This window comes from Sturnus vulgaris, chromosome 1 (genome assembly GCF_052056855.1).
Source record: "Sturnus vulgaris isolate bStuVul1 chromosome 1, bStuVul1.hap1, whole genome shotgun sequence".
NCBI lineage: Eukaryota > Metazoa > Chordata > Aves > Passeriformes > Sturnidae > Sturnus > Sturnus vulgaris.
Window position 1 is genome coordinate 135,275,659 of NC_142243.1, and position 27,031 is coordinate 135,302,689.

At 35.5% G+C, this 27,031-nt stretch overlaps 1 protein-coding gene across 9 annotated transcripts in view; it reads left to right on the forward strand.

Annotated features, from left to right (window-relative positions):
• VPS13B (vacuolar protein sorting 13 homolog B) overlaps window positions 1–27,031 on the forward strand; it is a 426,148-nt gene that overhangs the window by 219,379 nt on the left and 179,738 nt on the right. For 7 of the 9 annotated variants that reach the window (XM_014879767.2, XM_088154920.1, XM_014879766.2 and 4 more), the window contains 6 exons: window positions 378–612; window positions 9,410–9,630; window positions 13,325–13,537; window positions 21,366–21,537; window positions 22,588–22,702; window positions 25,191–25,332. In XM_014879767.2, the coding sequence (XP_014735253.2) occupies window positions 378–612; window positions 9,410–9,630; window positions 13,325–13,537; window positions 21,366–21,537; window positions 22,588–22,702; window positions 25,191–25,332 (1,098 nt within the window). Of the gene's footprint in view, window positions 1–377; window positions 613–9,409; window positions 9,631–13,324; window positions 13,538–21,365; window positions 21,538–22,587; window positions 22,703–24,577; window positions 24,645–25,190; window positions 25,333–27,031 lie in introns of all 9 variants that reach the window. The other 2 variants (XM_014879771.2, XM_014879772.2) reach the window with 1 other exon arrangement.

Genomic DNA, 27,031 nt, shown 5'->3' on the forward strand with positions numbered 1-27,031 from the left:
TTAGCTATTGCTAACAAAAGCTAATAAATGGCAAAAAGTGGAGGGCTTTCTCATTCAGAACATTTTCTTACTCAATTGCACTTGTAAAAAGCTGTTGAAATGTAGATATATGAATGTTCACTTTACATGGCAACACCTTTCTCATGAATTTACACAGCAAAAACATCCTTCTTCTTTCTTCCTTCCCATAATCATAATTTACGAGCATATATTATTTTCCAGCATTTTGCATCATCTTTTCTCTTAATTCAACTGAAAGTTAAGAGTATTTTCAGTCAACTGTGATGGATGAATAAATTCAGATTTTGTACCAATATGAATACTCCACGCTGAGGGGGAAAATAATCTGAGAATCTTTCTTTGCTTTGTTTTTTCAGCTTGAAGTGCAGTCTTGCTGTGTATTCCTTCCCAATGACAGCCTGCCTTCTCCAAGTACTATTGTGTCAGGGGACATTCCTGGGACTGTACGGAACTGGTACCATGGGCAGGCCAGTATGCCTGGCACACTTGTTGTCTGCTTGCCCCAGATAAAGATTATGAGTGCTGGACACAAACACATGGAACCATTGCAAGAAATCCCATTTGTTGTGCTGAGACCCATTCTGGAAGAAGGTAATGTGATAAACTCAAAAACTCTTACTCTTTAGTTTCCATTTCCAACTGTCAGGAAAATTATCTTCATTTTATTTTGAAAACTTCTGACTATACTGCTTTTTTAGCAGAATGTTGTTATATATTATTGATGTCTAGAAATACTACTTAAAAGATTGACCCCGTGGAAGTCACCAGGGAACTCATCATCAAAGAGCTAGTTCTGTGATGTTTTGTATATTTGAAATTAAAATAATTTTACCTTCATTGGTTTTGTTATTCACGTCATTTGGTAGCTGATGATTTTGACACAACAAGAAGTGACAGTCAATTGGAAATTCCAAGACAGAATGGAGGTAGGTTAGGAAAACTTCTCATCCCACCAAGGTCTTGGATGTAACATTGAGACTGGACATTAGTTAAACATTCTTCACTGACAGGGTGGTGGGTCACTGAAAGAAGCTTCACAGGAAAGTGATCATGGCACTAAGCCTGTCAGAGATCTGGATGCATCTGTACAATGCTTTTAGTCATATGATTTAATCTTAGGTAGTCCTGCAAGGAGCAGAGAGTTGCACTCAGTGATCCTTATGGGTCCCTCCCAACTTGAGATATTATACGATTCAATGTAAAATAAGAAAATAAATTCATAAGTATAGCAAACTGTCAAAAGAAAAGAATGAGCCTTTAATGGCCATCTGTGTTGTGACTTAGGAATTGTAGAAAGGATTTTGTAGAGACTTGAAGGAAAACATTGTAAAGATTGAGGAAAAGTACAGTAGTTGTTATTTGAAAAGCTAATATGTGATAGGGGTTTGAGTTATAGACCAGCTTGAGGGAAGAATCAGCTTTTAATATTCTGCAACTGATCGAGAAATGAAAGAAGGTGGTAAGCTGAAAAGGACCTAGCAAGTGAAAACAAGTTGCTCATGTTCAATATTTTTTATTGTGTTTTGGGTTTAGAAATGATCAGAATAAATGGTAAATGGACTTGCAGCAGTGTTCTGGAGAAATACTGATGTAAAAATCGTGTTCCATATATATATATATATATATATATATTTATTTATTTATTTATTTATTTATATCTGAAAATTGTTTACTGGAAATAGGTGAGACAAATATTCTGAACCATCTTGAGCCTTGAGTTCCAGGTTTATTTTAATGACTTCCATGACAGCTAGGCTCACAACCAAGTTTTGGATTCCATGGAAATGTCAGTATTTGTGGTTTAACCCCAGCCAGCAGCTCTGGCTGCACACAGCCCCTCACTCCTCCAGCCTGAAGGAATGGAGAAGAGAATCTGGAGGTCAAAAGTGAGAAAGCTTAGGGGTTGAGATAAAGACAGCTTAAAAGATAAAGTAAAAGCTGCAGGTGCAAGCAAAGCAAAATAACAAATTGATTTGCTACTTCCTGACAGTAGGCAGGTGTTCCAGCCTTTCTGTTTGGCTGTTTCTTTGGTTATTTGGGGTCAGCTGTCCAAGCTGTCTCCCTTCCCAGCTCCTCGTGTGCTCCCAGTTTACTTGCTGGTGGAGCAGTGTGAGAAGCACAAAACACTTTAAGCACTGCTCAACACTGATTAGAACATACCCATATTATCCACAGTTTTCAGCACAAATCTAGAACAGCACCGTACCAACTACTATAAAGGAAATTAAGTCTATCCCAAACAAAACCGGGCCATTGGTGTACAGTTAGTTCACTGTTGTATTCTCAAACTATATTATTTAGAAATAGTTTTTGCTGTTTTGTGTATTCATTCTAAGATGAAGGGAGGGAGATGAAGCAATTGTTCCATTGCTTTTGTGACAGCATTTTCTGAGAAAATTATTCAGTTTTCTATGTACTTACTTCTGAAATACAAACAATCTAAAGGGTATGAAAAATTAAGTCAAAATCACATTCAAGAGCTAGTCCTGCTCCTTGCCATCTGAAATTTGTTTGGATTTATAACTTGGTGTTTCTTCACCCTTTAATCTGCCACTTATATTGGACTCTTCTCCTTTCTGTATTTTACCTTTACTCGTGGCAACGGAAATTAAATTGTAGTTTATTAAATTGCAGTTTTTATTATTGAAAGTCACATGCTGCCAAATGAAAAAAAAAAGGTTTAAAAGAAAGAGAGAAAGGTATTTTTTTTTCCCTCATAACTTTCAGTAGGAATGATCTTATTTGCTAATGATAGTGACAGATACAAGATAAATTTAACGGAAGTCTTTTGTTTGTTTTAAACTGATGATGTAATTTAAACCATTTATGAAAGTAAGAAGTCATTTGAGTATTGTCAGACCCAGATTTGAAGGAAAGAGCCTAGTGAGAGAAAAGAATCCCCCTGGTTGGGATAAAGCCTATGGTAAGGAATTTATTTGTGTGTGGCTTTCTGCTCTGGGAATAATGCCAAACAGAAGTTCTCACAGTCTTGATATTTTTGATTCTCTAATGGGGCCATTGCCGTCTCCCATGCCAAGATTCCCTCTTAGAGATTATTTCAAAGTTTTTTCACAGCTTTAAAGTCACCTTCTTTGTTTCTTCCCCTGTAGAGGTAAATAATTTTTTTGGACTTGTATTGTGAAAGTTTCTTAATTTGCTTCTGTCTTTGAACAAGATTTCAGAGACAGTCTGTCAGTCTTCAGACATGTTGCCGTCTCTCAGAAATTATATTTCGTCAACCATGCTTTTCCTGGTAACCATTTTTTGGATCATTGGTTTATAAAGAAGATATAAGTAAAAGGCTTTTCCACAAGGATGTGTTGTCACTTTTAAGTAAGCTGTGTGCTCATTGATATATTTTTCTTATTACATGAAAGACTGAAAGAGGGGGGAAAAGAGAACATTTTCCTACCGTCTTTTGGGAATATTTCAGCCTACTCAGATACTTACTGACCTCAAGATGTCAACATACTGTAAAAATAGCTTCTACACTATCCCACAATCAGGTCTTTCCATTTGTTTACATTTGCTACATCTCAGAGGTAATTTCAGTTGGTAGGAATGCTTAAAAGAACATTTTAAGTACTTTTACAGTACTTTTATTCAGAAACGTAATTTACCTCATTCATACTAAATAACTAAGTAATCCATAGATGGATTTATCTATGTAAAGAATGAAATATTGCTTTGAACTTCTGTTGAATAACAAACATAATTAAGTAAGGTATTATCTTAAGAATACAAATTAATCAGACAGAGATCCGTGAGTTAATATTTATTGAAGATGTTACAGTAGAATCACAGGTTCATAGAGCCTGGAAGGCCAGCTTAGAAGTGACCTTGAATGATCATCTGGTCCAAACTTGCTTGGCAAAGGGACCCAGGATGACATTATGCAACTCTCTGCTCGTTTGCTCCTGAAAGCCTGCACATCTCAAAGGGGCTGTTCTGCTAAATGATTGTTCTTCCTGTAAAAACTTGCTTATATCATCCTTTTATCTTCCTTACTAAATCTATCCCAGTGCAACTTGTACCTGTTGCCCCTTGTCTTCTTTGTTTTGACACCTTCTGAAGAGGAGGACATCTGTCCTAATTGTAGCTGCCCTTTATGTAAAATTGTTACTAAGAAGAAAGTAAATAGAAACTCAGTTTGAGCAAAACTGAAATGTTTAGAGAAGGGCTTAGAGTGAGTTGTGACTTTCCGTGTACATCTAACTTGAAATATTTGATAATTCATCTGTATAATCTCCAAGTTTCAGCCTATAGTGATAGGCTAAAATGTGGTAAATATAGCTGGACAACATATGTTGGTATGGTCAGAACTTCTGGACTCCTGAGTGGTCTTCCAAAAATCTAAACTCTTATAGCAGGAAAACAAGTTGAAGACATGAAGGGAACTTTTGCATAAGTAAAGCAGTGTTTTAGAATAATAATGAAAATTTTTAGTACTGAAATTTAGATTAAATCCTCCTGGTTTTAGAAGCTTACATTTTGAATTATTTTAGTTACTGATTTTTAAGTAATATTAACTAATTAGTAATATAATTATGTTCCCCTTCAGGTTCATAATAGTAAGTTTTATGAATTCATCTTCTTAAAAATGTTTGCTTTATGTCAGATACAGTAAGATACAGATCCTTAGGTAAGACACAGTAAAATACTTTTAGAAAGCATTGTTCAAAATATCTTAAAATTGTTGTTGATATTGCTGCTAATCATATTCACATTTTCAGGTGGATAGCCATGACAGTCATGTGCATCACTGTATTCCAAGTATTTAAGTTCGAATGATGGTTTTTGTTTCGGAAGTAAGATTATATATCTTCACAGAATTTTGTAGCATATGTTGAACAATAATCTGTCAATAATGACTTGCAGGGAAATAGGAAACTAGTGCCATAGAGATTTCAACCTGAAAACAGCAGTTCAATGTTTAAAGTAGAACAGCAGTATATTGGCCTTCTTACAAGTTATCATCTTGCATTCGATTTTAAAAAATGTTTACCTTTAAATTTACAGAAATTATTTTTTCAGTTATTATATTTAAGATAAATATTTGACATTAAAATATTGTGCTGTTTCCTAGAGGGGTTTGTGTGCAACCTTAAAGATATCTATTTCCAGCCCCCCTGCCAAGGGCAGGGACCCTTTTCACTAGTCCGGGTTGCTCAGAGCCCATTCCAACCTGGATGGGAGCACTTTCAGGGATGGGGCATCCACAACTTCTCTTTGCAGCCTGTTCCACTGTCTTTCTACTCTTATCGTGAATAATTATTTCTTTGGATCTAATCTAAATCTACCTTATTTGGGTTTATTTGAGTTTATATTCAATGTCACCATCTTTAATAGTAATTGCTCTATTTAATTTAATTTACCTGTTATGACAATGCCTTGTAAAATCAGTTGTCACATTTGAGAAGCTGGGATTCTGCAGTCATAGAACTATTTTTGTGTTGCATGACTGGGAGGAAGTACAAGTGACCTAACATGTAATGACTGCAGTGTCTTTTTTTCAAACATTTCATGTCCCATGAGAATGAGGGCTTCAGAAATCCATGTAAAGACCCTGCAGTGTGGGTACAGAAAGGGAAATGAAGACAGAGTAGTCAGGTTGCTTTTTAAATACTGCAAGGGATACTACCAGTAAATCCCAGAGCACATGCATGATAAAGTTTTCATGAGCTCTCTCCTACCATTACTATTTTTAAAAAACCCAAAATTTTCTCTTTTGTAGAACTGTCTGTATTGCATACACAACATTGTGTACAAATGCCACAATTGAAATCTGTTTTTAAAATGAAGATATGTACTTCATAAAAATGAGAGTAAACGTAAGAGTTATTAGTACATTTATCAATATTGTATGCCATGCATGTGGGAAGTCTTATTATGAGCACCAGTGATTAACTCTAGCAAACAAGCAAAGTGCATCAATAAGTAGCAGAGAAAGAGCTTCCACATACCGAATTTTTTATTTATACATTGGAAAAAATGATTCAAAAATGATGTTGGAAATTAGTCTTTCTAAACTATTGCAAGTAGCAGATAAATGATAAATCCCAGTAATTTTTAAATTGTCTGATGGTTGGATTGGTCAACTGATAAATACCTGAAAGTGCTATTTATAAATTTAAGAAGTTATCAAAGCAGTTGAAATTGTTTAATTAATAAATTTTCAAATACAAATCAGTGATGGTACTCTATAAAATTTAAAATAAAGATTTGTGATAGTAGTTGATCAGGAATTAACCAGAATCTTCAACCATAGTAAGGGTCTTTCAATGTGTATATTTTATAATTTTGCCATAATAGATGTTGGGTGTGCTGCAGTTCCACTGAAGGCAATTCCAGTTTTCCCAGTTTTTTACTTAAAATACTTCAGAACTTCATCAGTTAGGTGGCAAAATAATAGTATATATTAATAGGAAGGTTAGATGTAGAGAAAAATTCTGCTAAATGTGGCACTGACTTTTGCTTTTTACCAAAAAATCATTCCTTAAATTATGGGGAAATCCTATAAGCAATGTTGCTTTTCATGTTTAGACACTTTGAATTAATTTTTTGAATAGTTTCATAAAATAAATTTGCAAATGAATGAAGGTACTTTAAAAAAAAAAACAAATAAAACAATAACAAAACAAGGATTTATCAGGTGCACAGTTCCAGTAAAATGTTAGAACAGGCACATAGTGTGTATGGACTTGAAGAAGAATTAATTGATGACATTAGGGGGAATTTTACAGCTGTAAATTCACTGTATCTTTACTGCAGTGTTGTTTCAACATACTGTGGTTTCTGTAAATTGTTAAAATTTTATTGTTTTCCTTTTAAGGTAGATATTTTGTGCAGTCTAGTAGAGCTACTACTGATTTTTTTCCTTAGATATTCTTTATTTCTAATCCATGAAATACAAACTATGTTAATTTACTGTAGTGGTCACAGAGAGAAACCAAGTTCATATGTAATAATTAGAAACATGTCATAGGAGTTGACTTTGAATTTGAATTTTTTCCATCTATTTCAATTATTTTTTTGTATTTCTTGGCTGACTGAACTTGGAAAAAAGGACAAACTAACTGCTTCAAAACTTTTAATCTGCAAACCTTTTGAAAATATTTTCAAGTTACTTTGAACTGAATTATTCAGTATGTAATAGCTTCAAAATAAACTATCGAAGTTTTCAGTTTGTTCTTAGGGTGAGACAGTTTTCTGATACATACTTCTGACCATATAAATGTATTGCTGAAGCCACTTGTGGAAGAAAAAATAGAAGTCTTACTAAAATAATATGGTAAAAAGATGCTGGAATGGAGATTTCTTTTAATTTCAAAACATTTCTAATTTCTTTAAATTATCACAGTTTACAGTTGGTCCTATTTCTTAGTGTTGTGATTTCTCAGCAGGACATTATTGACTGTAGGTCATGCCAGGCAGCAAACACACTCTTCATATATTGTTTAAAAACACTGGTTTGAATTTTTATTGTCCCATGAGACCCCAATGGGCCCATCCCAGTGTACCTTTGTTTATCATTTTCTCCTCTGATTCTCAAGACTGAGTCCCATGCTTCTGGACTATTCAATTAATTTGGACTCTTTTTATCCATGACAGGCCAAAATTTTGAAAAATAAAACCTCATAGCAAATAAGTTTCTGAATTTCCCTATGGGAAGCAGAACTCTCCTCCTTCTCTTTCTCCTTCTCTGTTCTCCCTGCAAAGATGAAGTCTGTTTCAGCCTGCTGAGGTTTGTGGATGCTCACCAGCCTGCTGTGTCTGATCTGGCACCACATCCAGCTGCTTTTACATTACTTCCTATTGGGACAGGCAGATTCTCTTGGTGGGTGGAAAATTCACATTCTGGACACAGACTCTGTGTTGTTCAAGTTGGGACAAAAAGGCCCAACTTCGTCAGTAAGAAATCTGACAAATGGGATGAGGACATTCTTAAAAGAAAACAAAACTAAACAAAAGAAACCCCAAAGCCCCCCTGAAATATTGTTAAGTTCTTGTACCTCTGAAGAGCAAAAAGCTGTATCTGTTTCAGGTAAAATTAGAATTATCCACATATCTTTCATTGCCTTATTTTCCTCACTTCTTTTGACCGTTCTTTGAGTTTTGGTTCAGCGTTTCTCCCAGAGCCTAATTTTCTTTTTCTCTGAGCCCTAGCTATCATATATGAGATTGTATCTGGTTTGCATAGCAAGGGTTTGGTAGTGGGGTGGACTGCAGGGCTGACATCTGTGAGAACATTCCAGAAGTTTTCCTCATGTCCAACAAAGCCAGTTCCACCTGGCTCCAGATGGACTTTCCCAAGTTGAGTCTGTTTTACCCATGAACAGTAAGAGGTGAATTATTTCTCGCTGTCTTCCAGCCTTTTGTTATATTTTCTCTCCTAGCCTAGCTGAGTAAGGGGAGTGATAGCAGCTGTAGTGGTTTCCTGACACTCAGCCAGGGTCAACCCACCACAGGGATTCTGTTTCAAGTCCTGTAATCTGTGTGCTCAGTTCCTCTCAACTCTAGCTGGGTAGAGTTGTTGAAAATTTTCCTTCACCAAAAGGAGCTCGTGTTAGCCCCTTAAAGAACTACCTGAATAGTTCTGTGATCATTCTTTGGAAACTTTTATGTTTCATCTAAAGAAAATTGTATGGAAGCTGTAGGCATTTTCAGCTGTGCACTGCCAATTCCTGATTCCTCACTGATTATTCCTGATAACGATTCCTGGTAGGATGCCAGGAACTTCTCTGGGTAGGCTTCTTCCTAAATATAAGAAATGAAGTGCTAAGTGTATGTCCATAATAATTTCTTTTTAGAAAATCCATCACCATTCTGTTCCTAGAAAGTTTAAGTGAAGCAGTGGAAAGAGCTGCATTGTGAGCACTGCAATAGGCTTCACTCTGCAGCACCAGTGGGTTGAGATGCAACCTGTAGACTTTTAAAGGAAATCATTCACTTCTTTAGTATTACAACCTGTAAATAGATACAAGCATAAGATAGAAGGAGCTGCCTCTGAACTGCATCCATACACTAAAAAAAATGGAGAGTGTTTTCTGGATATTCCTCAATTTGAGGAAAATTATATGAAGCAGAAAGATTTCTTTAAAGACTATGTTGTACTTGTTTGTTCACAGTTTGGAGTTAAAATTCCTAATGGATTTCAGTTTTTAGAAGTTGTAAAAAATTTATTGCTATTATTTAGATTTTGAAGTATAGCATGGAAATGATGGTTGAATTATATTTATGAGAGTTTGGGATCAATTTAATGGTTTTTGATTGCACTTGCTGACTTCTAAGGTGTTTTAGAATAAGGCCTTTTTCTAGTTTTGTGAAATTATTACTCACTTTTTATTAAGAAATTGTTTAACTGTTTCCCCTTCTTTTTAATCTCTAGGTGATGCTTTTCCATGGACAATTAGTCTGCATCATTTCAGTATATATACTCTTCTTGGACAACAAATGACACTTAATTTGGTAGAACCAATGGGCTGTACTTCTACTTTAGCAGTGACTTCACAGAAACTGCTTGCTTCAGGGCCAGAATCCAGACACTCGTTTGTTGTCTGCCTCCATGTTGACCTTGAATCCCTTGAAATAAAATGCTCCAACCCCCAGGTTGGTACCTTTAATTGATTTATGAAAGGAAATTAAAAATAACTTGATTTAAGTACGATTGATCTGTATTTTCATGAAGAGAGTCTCTATCTTAATTTTTTTTTAACTGGGCCATCAAGATCAAGGTGCTTAGATTGAGATTTACTTTGAAGCTCTCTCAACTTCTGTAATTTAAACTCTTCTCCAAATGTAATAGCTGTAGTATAAGTGCATCTTTTGGCTGATGGAGTGAAATGAATTGCAGATGTACCATTAAATGCTATGATGCTGTTTTGCTGTCACTGTGGATTTTTATATTGAAGTGGTTTAATGTAATTTTTTTGCTACATTTTCATGGAACGAACATTTCTTTCAACATAAAGTGTTTTTTAGGCAAGCAATGGTATCCTACAGTAAAGGGAAGAAAAAACAGATGAATGCATGTAAACAAATGTTACCACCTCATTTGTGTTGATTAAAAAGAAAAGGTGTTTTTAGATTTTTTCAGAAAGTATACCTTGTATTTTAATGACTTGGACCTAGTTTTCTGTAGTTTCAAATACAGTAAGTGTTTAATAATACTGAAAGTGGAATGGCATTGTTATAAGTGCAAGTCTTACCTAAATGTGAGTTGAGAACTAAAAAGAAAATAGAAAAATACAGTATTTTTCAAGCATTCATATTAAAGCAATTGAGTAATTTGTTTTGCAAGCTGTAAGAAAATATTTCCACTAAAAAACTGAAACTCTAAGCTCCATATAAATCATATTATGAGCATAGTGAAATGTTAAAATGAAGTTGTAGTATGGAATATTAGATCAAATGTTGTTGTCTTAAAGGGTTTCCTTCTACACTGTGATGTTACTAATTTACTGAAGTATTCTAATGACTGGAAGGATGCAGACAAATTATTTGAATTTACTAAATTTTCTTGAACTGTGTTTTCTCCTTTACAAGTGCCTTACTTGTCCTTTCTGCTTTACTTAAGTAAAAGGGAAGAAAAAAGGCAATTAGTCTTCTTTAACCAGATGTCAAAGGGTAGAAGATGAAAAATGCAGTTCCATAAAGAGTATTTGATAGTTTTAAATTCACAGTATGAAATTTGATTCCTTACAATGACAGGCTGTATTTTTTCTATAGATGACAGCCTTAAACTAGGTGAAATTTGGTGAATTTGTTAAATGGTAGCAAAGGTGAAGTATTATATTTATATGACTATCATGATTTAATATGAAACCATGTTCTGATGGTTGTAAAGTCAATGCATACTTCCAGTGTGCAAAATTGCCAGGATATTGTCTTTGGTTGTAGTTTTCAGTTTTGTAGTAATGTATTATTTTTAAAGTATAAAATACTGTAACGTATTGAGCTTTACAGATTTTGCCAAGTAGTCAGTGGGGTCTTATTGAGTTATGTGGTTTTGCTGAAGAGGGAGTGGAAACAGTGAGAGGGGGAAGCCTTTTTTAACAAAGACTGACAGTTACCCTTTTTGTCCTACCATTTTTCTTCTCTCAAACAGTGTGTTCTAAAAATAATTCTTATATATGCTCAAAAACACCTAGAAAGGAGGGAGACCTTACACTAGCTCTTCTCATATAATCAGAAATGTATTTGTAAAATATTGATTACATATTTGCATTTGAAAACATGCAACCAAGAAGACAAAAAGGAATTCTTCCATTTTAATCAGTAACAGCCAATGGAATGCAATAAAGTGCATTAAAAATAACCAAATATGTGACTTTATCTGAAGTTCTGAAATTTTATTTACATGTAGACACATGCCATCTTTTTTGTTTTAATGAGGCTTTATTGTGAAGCTTTTTGATACTTTTTACATTTAACGTAACTCTGTGAAAATCATCTCCCTCTAATGAAAGTGTGCCTTTTTATTTGCTGAACTTATTCTGTCCCTAGTGTCATAGGCAGATAGTGTCACATCCCTAGCAGGATAGAGTATTTTGATGATACTGCTTGGTTGGCTGGCTGCTGGTTATGTTCAGAGACATGGTTACTGCTGAAATAGCCACTGTTTCAGAGTGGCTGGAAAGATTCTAGCCTGAGCAATTTTAAAAAGTCTCCCTGACAAAATAAGTCATTATTTGCTTTAATGATTATGGGTACTGCAACCCCAGTAAGATTTAAACCTTTCAGTGTTGGATTAACTGATGACAAACCTCTTCACCTTGTACATGAGCATATATGTAAACACAAGTTCCATCTTTTGCATTACTTTGTGCCTTTAGAAACAGTAGCATAAATGATTTTATGAATGCCCTGCTTCATTAAAACAAATATAGCTTAAGTTGTCCTTTGGTTTCTTGGAAAAAGATTGGGTCATGGGGAAATTGCAAGCATGTATGATTTGGATATCTGCCTGTATCCTTTTAAATTTCTAGGGATACCTTAGCCAGCAAAGTGTCAACACCAGTTAATGTTATATTAGTCAATCAATTGGGTGGACGTCACATTATTAGTTACATTAGGACATTAGTTGAGCTTCCTGCATTACATGGAAAAGACTTTGGAAAACTTAAAAATCTGGATTTGGTAATTTAAAGGTTACCAGTGCCTACCAGAGTGCTACAGACACAAAATACTTCAGAGCATAACTGAAGGGGCTCTTCATCACAGCCAGAGTTGTTTGGCTGTAGATAGCTCTGTGTATGAAGGAAAAAAATGTGAAGGACTGTGAAGTTTACCTCCTCTGAGGAAAATTCTGTCAAAAGATTATATGACCTGCTTTGTGTAAACCTTGAAACTTCAAAAGAAAATCCAAGATGAATTAAGAAGGTTTTTATAAAATTCCAGCATTTCACCTCTTAAGAAAGAACTGCACCGTGTACTCTGAGACTTCATCACACATTCTCACGCACAAAATCAAGTACTGTTTTATATCAAATATAGATTGACAGCAGTGTTTTCCTGCATCTGTTCTGCCCACATAAGAAGCCAGCTTCGTAGAGCAGAAGTGTCCTGAGGCTTAAAGTTCTTATAAATATGAGAATTTAAATTTTTTAAAATGGCAAGTTGGGTATGGTATCCAGCTGTGAATCTGCTTATATATTATTTTCAGTTTTCACTGACCTTTTTCTTATACAGTATATTCCAATATGTTGTCACACAAATTCCATGATTAATGCCTATTTACAAAAACTTGTGTAAATATCTTAGATCTGAGTCAAACAATGTGCAAGTTAAACAGTGTGTTTCTGAATATTGGAATGACATATGCCAGGAGACTATTGAGTTTGGTAGTGAATATTCTTACAAAGCCAGATCAGTTTCACATGCTGCATGGGATCATTATTTTAATACAATTTGGGTGACTAGTTTTTCATTGTTAATATTTTATAAAGTTTACATTTGCTTTTTCCTGAGACAGTATCTATAAATATGAAATATATGATAAATTACCTTTGCTTAATTGTTAAAATTTATGTTAGTAAAACTTTTACAAGACCATGTTATTGGTTATGTTTTTGAGCTATGTACCATATGTTTACACAAAGCACAGATTATTTTTATCAAAGTCACCATACTGTAAATGATGTTAATTATTTTATTTGCAATGTAGTTGCTTATCAGAACATTTTAGATGGTGAGAAGTTGAGTTCTGCTATTCTATAAATCTCAGAGGAGGACTTGGATGATTCTTCCTTCACCTCATTAGGAAAACCTTCATCCTAAAATTTACTTTTATTTTTTCCTTTAGGTCCAGCTTCTGTATGAACTGGCTGAGATCACAAGTAAAGTTTGGAATAAAATTCAGAGGAAAGGAGTTCTATATCAATCTGTATCTTCTGTCTATACTGAAACCATGACAGGACCTGCTCCTCCTAGTTCTCCAGTTAAAAGTAGTGTTGGTACCATTCCACCAGATACCAGCACATACAGTCCATCTGCAGACATTGGAACCACTACAGAGGTATTTTTATTTCTTAAAAAAATAATGTTTGTGTGAGTTCTGACCTACAAAATGTAGTGGTGTGAAGTCAAGGAAGAATCAGAAAAAAACAGAAAAAGTAGTAGAGTCCGGGTAAAAGTAACTGCCCCAATAAACTAGTGAAGAATACTTTATTACTCATTTTGGTGGAACAAGAGAGCAAAAAGAAACATTTGCTGTATTGCGCCTATATTTATTATTTGTTTGTATTGTTTCTCTTTGAAATGAGTGTGTATTATCTTGTGTCAGAAAGCTGTGGTTAGTGTGTTCAGGTCAAGAAGCATAGGCCATTTTTCACCTCCAGAATTAGTAGAATAGTGAGTGTGGTTTTGAAAATAGCTGTGATACCTGTGTCGCTTGTGAGCCGTTTGAAGTAGTCAGCCAGTCACTGATGCCTGGGTGAGTCGAGAGCTGCTGTGTGTAAATGGCATTGGCAACCAGGAGAGGTACTGGGCTGTGGAGGCTGCTAAGGTTGGCATTGCACCCAGCTGTGTGCTCACCCCATTTCCATCAAGCCACTCTTGAACCACTGTGCCATCTGAGAGCTACTCCTGAAGCTCAGTCCATTCCTGTGTCTCAGCTGTCCATGTCCCAGCAGTGCTTTTGTAGCTCTGTCACGTGAGCATTTGGGTATGCATCTTCAGATGCATTGGCCACTTGGTTTTATCTATTTCTGCTTCCTTGATTTATAACACCTTGGAACTGCCTGGAGCAATCTGGTACCTGATCATAAAGTCTGTGTGTGCCTATAACTGTGAAATATTTGATGCAGGAGAGGAGTCCTGCACCATACTGAGGAAAGCAGGCTAATTCTTTTACCAGTGTGAATGCCATGTTAAACTTCACCCATTGAGTATCATTAGACACAAGTCACCAGGTAGCTGGCATAGGTCACAGGAAGCTGTGCAACTGCACAGGCTTTGTGGATTTTTTAGTGGCCCTGTCAGGTTTATTAGTTAAAACAGTGAGTTTGACCATATTTGTGCCCCAGGAGAGAGTAAAAAATGCATTAGATGAGTTGAAGGTATAGCAATGTATCACATGTATGCAATGCTTTGTTTTTAGCTTAAATCTATTAGAATGTAGGGAGACTTTTCTGAATGACTGGCTTTCAGTCATGGGATAACCCCATCAATTTTAGGGACACCTCATAGAACAGTTCTGGAACACAGGCAGATATACAATAATTTGAATTCAGAGTGCAATAGGTATTCAACATTTGGCCAGGATTGGTTTAACCCTCTGTATAGTTTATATTAATTCCCAGGTTTGGAGAAAATGAAATGGTGATTGCTAGTGCCTATTTTTATATGCATCATACATACACACCCACCCCCCAAAGAGGCAGCTGACATTAAAAGATGTTTGAGCTGGAGTTTCAGTTCTTAAGTTGTTTCACTAAAATGTTTCTAGATTATTTGAATAGCGTTGGATTTGCTGTATATCTATGTGTGCATGATTTCAATTGTGAAAAATATTGCCATGGACTCGGAATTGAAGGTAAGCAAGAATAGCAAGAAAACAGTATGGTCACAAAACTGGTGGTTTTCCCCCTACTCCCATCAAATTAATTTCTCATTACAATCAGAAACCACCGACTTCATAAACAACAATTTGTTTTTGATCATCTATATAGACAGCAGTATTTGGAGTACATGCTGTACTTGGGGCATTGATTTAAACTATTCAGTAATTATTTTCATCCATATGTTACCAAGATAATTTTGGTAATATGGGTCCAAGTCCAGTGTTCATATCCTACCCTTTCACAAATTGTCTTCGTAATTTATTTCATTTTCTTTATATTCTCAACAAATGTTATACACCAGCTAGAAAATTTATTCTCCTAAAAATTCTAAATTATCTAAAGTAAATTTGATGAATTAATGGTCAAGGGACAATATTAGAATAGAGTAATTAAATAATAATATATATTTATACAGGTTTGAAATTTTCCAGATGTTTGTATTTTTATCAGACTCTGTATTTTGCTTATATATTTCTATAGTTTTGAGCCTTGAGATCATGAAATCTGTCAAACAAAAACAGCTTTGCTGCCATAGCTATGGGATTTTTTAAGTTTAGAGATTTTATAGTTACTGTGTTTTGCTCTGTGGGAGACACATGATTATTTTTAAAGCTTCTTTCAGCTGCAACAGACTTGCTATAAAAGAAGAAAGCAAACTTGCATAACTGTTTATATCAAATAGCAAAAAAAAAAGGTAATTTGTTTATGTGATTTGTGAATGATTTATATTTTAAGCTGTGTTTAATTCTTTTCTTGCTGACAACTTGATGTGAACACCACGGTCTGATGTGGATAAAGCTACCTAGGCTTGCTGACTATTAGCCTGGGTGGTGGTAGGACAGGGCAGCATGAGTGAGAGGCTTAAATACTAGAGGCTGGAAACAGTTAATCACTTTTACCATCCCTGCCTTGGAAAAGGTAAGGTAGTACAGACTACAACAGGCCACTTGTTACTGTTTACTTAAGTACAAACAGTGGTAGAAGTGTTTAGTCCTTGGGGAAACTCAGTGATTGAGCAAGAACGCAGAAGTTATTTTGATAAGGCATAGCATTAGTGTGGCCAAACTGTGATCATCCCTGAGCTTTAGGCAGGCCAAGGATGAAGGCCTCATATGTTTGGATCTTCCTGATGAACAACGATAAATTCTGGTAAGAAAATAAACTCAGTATATTGGTCAATTTGCAACAATTGGTAAAAGAATTAAATTGTATATTTTAGGACTTGGCATGAGAAGTTGTGGGAAAATAGTTCAGGGTTTCTGACTCTGGCTTGATGTTTCAGTAGATCTGGAAACAGAACAGAAAAGTAATGCATAAACATATTTAACAATAGCATGCTGGGTGCTGAAAATCCAAAATGAAAATTGAAACTCCATGAGAAACAAGAGCACAGTCTTTCTTCTCATTTTGGTTTCTTAGTTTTTCACTGCAAAAAAATTCTGTGAATTTGAGCTTATTTGGGGGAAAACCAACTCTAAAAATATGTCAGCTACTGCAGACCATCAGTTTTTCAGGCCCTTTGACTCTGCCTAATGGTTGTGGTTACAGTCCCATGAACAGAAGGCTAAGAAGAAATACAGTCTCTTCCATTTTTTTGCCTCCCAAAGGACAGTTATACAACATGTTGTATCTGTCTTCAGAGGAGCATCTGCCATTGACAAAGAGAATGGGCCAATCCAGCTGTTTACACGTGTTTTAATGGCAGAAAAAATGCAGGTAGTATGTTGAGGTTAAACTGTTGGAGGAGGCAGAGGCAGCACCATGTCACCTCTGACAGGACAGGCTGTTGGGCAGCTGGGATGTCTCTTGACAAGCTCTGCAGCTGCCATGGCTGCCATCAAGAGATCACTGCTGATCATTGCTGCAGCCAAACCCAGTTTTAGCTACACTGACCTGATGCCAGTGCAAGGGAGAGTATGGGCCAGGGACCTGGAATACTGGCTGGGAATGCAGTAGCCCAGGTAAAGAATTGTAGGGTGAGGTAAAGCCCAAGTGAGCTGAGGCCGTTGTTAGGATTCTCAGGCTCTGTGGTAGAATGAATTCCAAACCCTGGCTATTGCAGGTCCAGTTTCTAATGATACATCTGGGTCAGTATCTGTAACTCTAAGGTAAATGCATTCTTCAAAAATCTCACAAACACTCTTTTAGGTAACCTTGTGCCAAAATGATCAAATGATTCTCTGAGAGCCATGGTCCATAATTTAATATCTTCAGAAAAATAATCCTAAAGAAGTGTGGGAAAATTATAGCATAATTTTCTTCAGAGTAAAGTTATCTTTGTACTCAAACCACTAAACAAAAATAGCTCTCTATGGGGAAAAAACCTAACAAAATCCATGAAACAGCTGAAAACACTAAATTACAGAAATAAAAGAACTCAATTATAAAATTTAAAAATTACCATGGTGGCAATATATATTTGCTGTTAAGGGTACCCCTTTAAGTTTAATCAGCTATTGTTTTTTCTTCTTTTTCAACTATCAGAAAAATAGAGACCTGCCAAAATTTTAGAACAAAGTTGATTTTCATTCAAAATCCATTTTGGAACATGTTCAATGAGAGAGTGAGGGGTGTGTAGAAGACGAGAAAGAGACTGTCTCTCATTCCCACCCATTCCAACACAGTTTGTAAGTTGCAGTTTGGCAAAATGAGTTGTGTTTATAGTACAAACAGAACTTGAAAAATTCTTCAGATTAAAAAAAAAAAAAAAAAAAGAAAAGACATAAATTACTTTTTATAGAATGCAAGGAATAGAGAACCACAAATGCGTCCACAGAACATCAGCCTTGTCAAGAGCATTGGCTTGAACTGTAAATAAACATGTAAGTATTGTTCTTCCCTTTCCTTACCTTAACTGGCTTTTATTTCCTAGTATTTTGTGAAATCCATCTGAAGACCTCAGCACAGGGAAATTCTCTTTGACTGGCTCCTTCCTTCAGATCTGCCCTGCTGAAGGGGTCTGCCCAAAGTACTGTTGACTCCACCATGTTCTTGGAGCATGTGAGGTTTGATGAGAAAAGTCATGTCAGACACAGTCAAACTCCAACACTGAAGCATCCTCTTTAAGGCAATCATTCAAAGGCAAATTACAAAGGTGTGGGAAGTTTTGAAAGGCAGTGTCAAAGGAGCTGTGTGGATGTTATACAAATGAAACAAATAGAAAAGAATTTGTCAGAAATTGAAAGGATCAGAAGTAATGCCATTCTCATGGCATGAAATCTCAGTCATGAAATAGGTTGAGGCTTCTCTGATATCCTCAGAGAACGAGAACTTTGCAAATAAAGACTCATTAAAACAGAAGATAGGATTCCCAAAGCATTGTGGTTTTGCAAGGATACATTTTTCACTCCTACCTTTCATTGCTTTACAAGTGAGCAGAGTAGTTGAAGGGAGGCAGGCTCGTTTTTGCAGAGGGTTGACAGGGATAGTCGGGGACAGCAAAATGGCTGGGTTATGTCACTACTCTCTTGTTACTGGAGCCTGCCATTTCGGGAGAAGCAATAAGGACTAATACTGGTTAGCACTGGAGAAGTGACTGCTCTGCCTACATCCTTTTAGATGCTGGGGAACTTGCAGGCCTGACACTCTCCAAGGCTGCTTTCCCCATACTTTTTTTTCCAAGGACAGGTGCTGGCATCCTTGAAGAAAACAGAATTTTGCTTACAGTGTTGAAAAGATATTTACTCTCATGTCACTGTCAATTAGTGCTGCCTTGTAGGATAATTAAGTGGCACTGGAGAGAGTAGAACTCTTTGTGGAGACAGTAGGAAATAATTTTGCAAGGACACGGTTAGCAAATAGTATTAAGAGATGGGAATCTGGACAAAAAAGGCAAGAGGCTGGAAGGATTTTGCTGGAGAAGCAAATAGGAAATGCAAGTCAGTTTGTGAGAAAGGAGTTAACCTCTGCCCTGAATATGTTATTTAGCAGGCTCTACCATACCTTTTTTTAAAGTCTTTTTGTTGGGTGCCATATGTTTAATGTGCCATTCTGATTTGGGAGCTAGATGCATCATAGTGAAATGAGCTATCTGAGGTTTCTCCAGTGGGATGTCCTGCTGTGGTAGGCCTTAAATATTATTAAACACGCAGCAGGAGGCAGGACCTGCCATATTTAATAATTAAATTTGAAGACATTGTAAGAGTAAAACAGAAGAGGAAGAGTAAACAAACAGTAAAAGAAAGAGGGTCATGCTAAGTCCTTGATGTGGAGAGAGATTTCAGGTGAAATTGTGTGAGGAAGTTAGCTCACTTAGAACGTGATAGGAAGCAAATGCTTTTAGGACCTCAGGAGTCTTAACAGTTTTTCAAAAGATGATCACCTATGGCTCTTCAGGTGGTCTGCTCAGAGCTATAAGCAATAATGCCTTATATAAGAAATATAAAAATAAATAGAAATATGCTTGTGTTCTTTCATGCATTTTGATTAATGTAAAGCCACTGTCACTACGTATGATTGAAGGTGAACTGGATCTTAATTTTCATTGCATCACTTCATATTATATCTGTTGAGCTGATCCAGTTATTATAGTCACATGTTTAGGTGTTATTTTCTAGAAACATACATTAGTTAGTTGAACAAGCATTCCCTTCCTCATACAAATGAGTATCTGGAATGCAAAGTTCTCTGTGACAAGGTTGATGGTTTCTTCCCAACTGTAGTATCACTGAGCTTCTAAAGGGTAAAGGTTACTGCACTCAGATAAAGTACCTTTGCTGTTTCTCCCTGTGTCCTCTTATAGCTTAGAAAACCTATAATTAAATTGTAGGCCTGAGTTGAATGAAAATGTGATTTGTCAACATAAATGCTTCCATATGAGCTGTGTCATTAGGTTTGGGCTAGGTCCTACCCATCCAGAAAATAGATTGCTAACAGAACTTCCATACTTGCATTTTCCAGCCTTGGACTGCAGAATGAGGCAAGTACTGTCAGATTTTAATTTTGCTACTGAAAGCAAGCTTTCCTGGGATGTCTGATGTTGAAATGAATGTACTCTGAATCTTGCCTGATAGGTTAAAATGGGTTCATCCAACTGTAGTGCTTACTGTGTAGATCTGCCTTCTGGGGTGTCTTCCATAGAAATAATCTTGGCTTTTAATTAGATAAATCTCAAATAATGTTTCTCGTCATAATTTACAATGCCTAATACAACAAACCTTCAATGAAAGACAGGACTTTGGGTGTTTATTGGTCTGTTAATCTTAGAAACAACTTGGTCTTAGTGGATCAAAGTGATAAACCTTTTTCCTTTCTTTATGCTTGAATGAAGAAAACTTGCAGCACATGGTGGAGTTGAAAGTGGAGATGCTCCTGGAAATTCAGTAGCTTCTGGATGCCATTAGTGACTTATGTATCCCTTGCATTGAGTTTAATAGGCTGTAAACACTGGGGGCTGATGAGCAGTTATATGTTTGCATCTTTCTTTCCCTATCTGGAAGATCCAACAAAGGAGCAGGATGAGGTCCTTTGGCTGGTAGATATTATCAGAACATGCCTGCATTGCTCTAATAAGGCCACATAACAAAATTTTCAGTATAGTTTTCATTTGTCATCGTCTGCTCCTAAAAACATTAATTTTTGTGTCTTCTTTGTTGAGCCCTTAAAATTTGAGGGAAGGAACAGAGATTATTGATGGCACAGAAGCTTCTACAAGCTCATTTGTCAACATGTCATACATTTAAGAATATTGTGACAATCATTTTTTAAACAACAGAAGTATTTAGAAAGTGGCAAATAAAAGATTTCTAATTCTTACAAAAAGCTATTATCTTCTGAAATCTTTTTTCCAAGAAATTACAGGGAAGCACATAAAAGGGTTTAAAAAATGACCCAAACACAGTGTGTACATAGTGTAGGTGTTATGGCCTTACTGAGTGGCTTCCAATGACTCCTCCTTCCTTTGCCTTTCAGATATGTGCAAGCCTCCATATCCCTTTTCTTATTGCATCTCCAAATATTCCTATTAGCCTTTGTTTTAAATTGATGATAGTGTTTCCATAGTGTAGAGTTAATAGGGAAAGTATGTTATGCCCAGGAGACCTGTCATAAAACCTTACAGTTTTACAATTTAGTCTTTGCCATAGTCTGTTATCTCTACCAAATAAAAGGGAAAAATACTCTGTTTTTTATTTTCCTGGTGTTACAAATGACTTAATTCAAATATACTATTTGGAAATCTGTATTTCTATAGTTTGTGCATCCATATCAGTTGAGATAGAAAAACCTCACAAGTGGTGAAAAGCAATACTCGTTTTTTCCTCAGCTATTGCTTTTGTTTTGTAGGGTGATTCTCTTCAGGGTGGTGATGATTCTCCATTCTCAGACTCCATTACGTTGGAACAAACAACAAGCAATATCGGAGTCTCAAGTGGACGTGTCAGCCTATGGATGCAGTGGATGTTGCCAAAAATTACTGTAAAATTGTTTGCTCCTGATCCTAGAAATAATGGCACAGGTATTCTGCATTTTTCTGCCTAATGTACCATTTTAAATTCCAACCAGCACAGCCTACTTTACAGCACAGTAAAGAGCTTGTATCAACATTAATGAACACTGTAATGCAGAAATAAAGGGTTGGAGATGTATTTTAAATAACAGCAACAAACTGTAGTTAGGTTATTGCATGCAAATTTAGAATTCAGTGTTGTTCTTTGGCATAACCTTTCCCCTTCATGTGGACAGATTATTAGGTTAAATTGGAAATAAGTTGGTTAATTTACATAGAATGCTGCATTTATTTTCTTAGAAACAATCATGTTTCATTTTGATATGATTTAGTGATATATTTTGTGTATGTCCATACATAGTCCACTGTAGTTTAATACAGATACTTTCAAATTTCAATCTAATCTAATATAATATTATATAATGATATAATCATTAAAGTCAAAGGAAGTTTAATACAGGGTTCAATGGAGAAGTTTCAACTTCTGTATTGAAAAGAAAAATTTGTGTTGTACACAGCTGATCTTTTTTCTCTTTGAGATTTAGTTGAATTATCGTCCAACAGTAATTGTTTGAAAGAAACTCAGATTCCATAAACTGCAGGACTTCCATTTTTTTTTCTAGGAAATACTAGTGCTTAGCTGTTAACATTGTTGCCCATAGAAATGTGAAAAAATAAATGGACTAATTTTTAAGGCTAATTTTCAAGAAATGTACTTGAATCTTTGTTTTTAAAAAACTAATTACACAAAAGAAAGAAAACTCTAATATAATTAAATATCTTGGCAAATATTTTATTTAATTTTTCCCCCCACCTAAGAATTATGCTATAAATACCTAAACTGGAAACCTCATATATTTGTTTCCCGATAGATTTGTATTAAAAGGTCTGGATTCTAGTGTGACATTTGAAACAAAAAAGTTTTTTATGAGAAAATTCTGAGTAGAAGTAGCATCATCCTATTTACAAAATGTATTGTCTCAGATATATTTATTTCTTAAAATCCTTCAAAATTTCAGATTAATAACTAATAATTTTTGTTTTCTTTGATTGTTGCAGAAGTCTGTATTGTCAGTGAATTAGAAGACCTTAGTGCCTCAGTGGATATGCAGGATGTCTATACCAAAATCAAATGTAAAATAGAAAGCTTCAATATTGACCATTACAGAAACAGGTAATTCCTGTGAGTTATGATGCTTTAATTTCAGACTGAAAGATAAAGGCAGGTGGTGTTTAGGGTTTTTTGCCTTCTTAATTCTTAACTTAATTTAACGTAGATATTCCATTTCAGTTAAATTATTTTAACCTTTTAAGTAATAAAAATCACAATTATATTTCTTCGGAATTAGATCTAATTCCGAAGAAATACATATAAATAATTGCAAATTTAGGCGAATGGGTTTTTTCCACACTTACTACTCTCTTGATCCTTTAGACCAAAATAATTCATTTAAGCTTAACTTTAGGATGGGAAATTCCTGAAATATTGGTTCATGGTGTGTAGGCAAGTGCCATTATTTAATGAATTACACCATGTTACTCTTAGGTGCTAAAGAGAAACAACTCAGGTTTTCATAAACATCTGTTGCTTTGGCAAAGCAGTAGTTAATGCAATGCAGAGAGCTAAGCTGATGATTGTCTAGGTAGTTTGCTACACCAACGTGACTGTGTCACTTAACCCAGGCACATGGTTCTGTAGACAGATTTCATGTGCCATCTTCTAGTTTGTACTGGCCAGAAACACACCAGTCCTGACACAGAGAGAGCCTGTGTCATCTTTGATCAGCTAGGGCAGTATTTGCCATTACAGAACAACAAAATCGATTATGAATTAAGAGAAAATAGAAGAGTTGTGTTACTCCTTGAGAGGAGAAAACATAGTTAAAAGCTTCAGCGTGGCTGTTGGCATTGAAAATAACGAAAATATTTAGGAGCACAAATCATTTTGTCTTGGGAACCAATGTCTGCAAAGTCTAGTTGAATGCTTATTGTTGCCTACATACATTAGGAAGGAGATTTAGTATCAGTTTAGCAACGTTACCATCGTTTCTTTATGATTTTATTCCTGATGAGCTGTCTTTAAAATTATTTCAATTCTTGTCTTTTTGCCTATGTTACAAATGCTTTTGTATATAATATAATACGATATAATATTTGCTAATTAAAAATTGTACTTAAAAAAAAATCTTTTAAAATCGTGTCATAGTGCAGGAGTGCTGAGTGTGTCCTGGGATGCATCAGGCACAGCATCACCAGCCAGGCAAGGGAGGAGATTGTCCTGCTCTGCTCTGCACTGGGATGGCCTCACCTTGAATATTGTGTGAAGTTTTGAGCACCACAATGTGAAAATGTTATTAAACTACTAGAGAGCATCCAAAGGCAGGCAGCAAAGAGGGTCAAGGGCCTTGAAGAGGAGCCATGTGAGCGGTTCTGAGGTCACTTGGTGTGTTCAGCCTGGGGACGATACTGAGGAGAGACCTCACTGCTGTCTGACAACTTCCTCATGAGGGAAAGAGCAGGGGCAGACACTGATCTCTTCTCTCTGGTCACCAGTGACAGGACCTGGGGGAATGGCCTGGAGTTGTGTCAGGAGAGGTTTAGGTTGGTTATTATAAAAAGGTTCTTCACCCAGAGGATGGTTGGGCACTGGAACAGCTCCCCAGGGAAGTGGTCACAGCATCAGCCTGACAGAGTTCAGGAAGTGTTTGGACAATGCTCTTGGGCACAGGGTGTGACTCCTGGGGATGGTGCTGAGCAGGGCCAGGAGCTGGACTCAATGATCCTTGGGAGTCCCTTCCAACACCAGATACTCCATGATGCTGTGAAATCCCAGTAGCCACCTCCTGTTAACAAGCTTTGGGGGGAAAAACAAACAAACAAACAAAAGCCTAAAAGAGCCCAACAAACTCAAAACTTACTCCACCTGACAAAATTGTTACTGTTCTCATTTCTATCTTCTAATCTATTTGGAGTACCTTTCCTATGTGTAAATCTCTGTGGGCTAAAACCAGAAGCAGAGAATAGACAAAGTGAACTTTCTGTCTTCCAGGCCAGGGGGAGATTGGCAGTCAGGACATTTTGAAGGAATTTTTCTACAATGCAGAGAAAAACTTTTGGTGAGATTTCTGTAGTAAACTAAGGTGCTTACCTGAATAACTCTTCTTAAGCAAATTATTTCACTTTGTTCACCTCTATGTTAAAAAGAATGGTTACAAGAACTGTAGTACAAGGCACATTTTAACACTTAAAAGCTAACTGTTTCTAAATAATACTGACTTTGTAACATATGAATGCAGCTTTACATTCACAGTGCCTTTGTTCTTGTAATCCTTCTTCTCCTTGTTCTGTTAAAGCTGTCTGGTGAAAATCCAGGGTAAGTCTCTTTTCCACATGCAGAATTTTACTATACTTTTCTTCTCACGTGTCTTGACCTCTTGCTGTAGGTTGTCCTTTCACATAAAATTTTACAGTTACCTTTTTAAATTTTTTTTTTACTTGATCTGATCGAATTCAGCTTTTTAGGAAAAGGTATGGCATAGGTTTATCTTGCAGTTACATCGAAACATGCAAGCTAAATGTAAACAATTTTTTTTGCTTATAGCAACTTTTTTTGTTTCTTTTTTTTTTCTTCCTATCTTCCATGCCTGGTTCATTACCTCAAGCCTTGGGGAAGATTCTTGGTCTCTGGGGCAATATGGAGGTGTGTTCCTTTCCTGTACTGACAAGCTGAACAGACGTACCTTGTTGGTCCGACCTATCAGCAAGCAGGATCCTTTCAGTAACTTCTCTGGCTTCTTTCCCTCTGTAAGAATCTTTTTAAAATTTTTGATTACAGAACTTTCACTAATAAATGACAGGAAAAAAAGAAAAAAAAACCCTTAAATTAATTTCTTGCCATGTAATTTTTTTTTTGCACCGAATGTATTTCATGCTTATACTGACTATGGAACTTGTGTTATTTCCATCTTATCCTTTAGTTGTCATGTATTAGTAGATAAGGGAACGAGGGTTGATGGTTCACAACCTTGTACATAACAACAGACCACTGAAGTCAGTGAGATTCATTTATATTAGAAGTGAACACACACAATACATTTGAAGGCCAAATATATAAAAGCCAGTACCAAATGCTGCATTTTTGAGCGTAATTCTGGTATCTACTTAGGGATTTAAGTACTTGGTGTTACTGCAGTATACCTTTATGCAGCCTTATAAAATTTTTCTCTAATTATGATAATACAACCATTAATAATTCCATATTTGAGTCTTTCTTTTAAATGCTTGGAAGATTACTTGATGGTTCAAAATATCTCAATGTGAGATATTTAAGATGCTTTCTTTTTGCCTCTTTATCCTTGAATAACTTTATGTGTTATGAGATTGGCCTCTTTATTTGTGGATCTATGGAATTATTTTATGTTAGTGAAAGTTCTGAATGGTCTGATTTATTTTCATCATGAAAATTGATTTGGAATACTTTCTCTTATTCTGTTTGATTCAGTTCTTATAGTAAATTAATTTACCAGTTTGTTCTAATTCATTTAATTTTAAAAGCTTCCAGTTTTCCATCATTTAAATTATATATCCTGTTTATTTAAGAAAGAGATGGTTTTCTTCTGCTAACAATGTTTAAATTATACTAAATTGATTTCTATCAAATTTAACATTCTGAAAGAAGCAACTACTTGCAGAATATAGTTGCTTTCATTTGTGTTTACACGATTAAAACTAATGTTTAAATAATCTTAAAGAATTCTGTCAATATGTTTCTTACATTGTTAAAATAATGTTTTTTATATTTTTCCATTATTAACAATGGCTAAAAAAACTTTCGATGGTAATATGGAAACTGTCCTATACATCTTGTAGGAGCTAAGCATTTAATTGTCATCTTTAGCAAGACAAACCTTAAGTAAAGGCATTTGCTATTTTTAAAGTACAGTGCAATGTATATTGAAATTATGTGCTTTGGCATGTGGCACAGCTATTTTCATTAAATACTTGGAGGTGATGAGGCAAAACCAGTTCATTACTTATTTAGATGACCATGGGTGGTTTATACACCCATGTTGAGATGGGGTGAAGCTATCTTAGCACCCCAGTGATACTTCAACTGCTATTGTGTCTGCACATACAGAAGGAACAATGCAAAGGGAGGGACATCTACAAATGTTTTAAGTGAAGGAAGAATCAAAATATATAACTGTGTTAAAAAATATCAGAAAGATTTGGTAAATTTAGTTTCTTGAAAAAATGGGGGTTTTTGCTGATTAGATGTGAGTTTCATGAAACAGAAGTAATTAGAAAAGAAAAATATGTTCAGAAATTCATAGATCTAGAAGAAAACTGTGGACAAGATGTGGACTTCACTCAAAAGTGCATTCAAAAAAATGAAAGGTGTTTTGCTTTTTTTTACTGTTAAATGGCTGTAGAAAGCTACTAAAAATTAAAGAATCCTAAATAACCAAAAATATGGTAATTGATTAATGTCACATGTCGATTT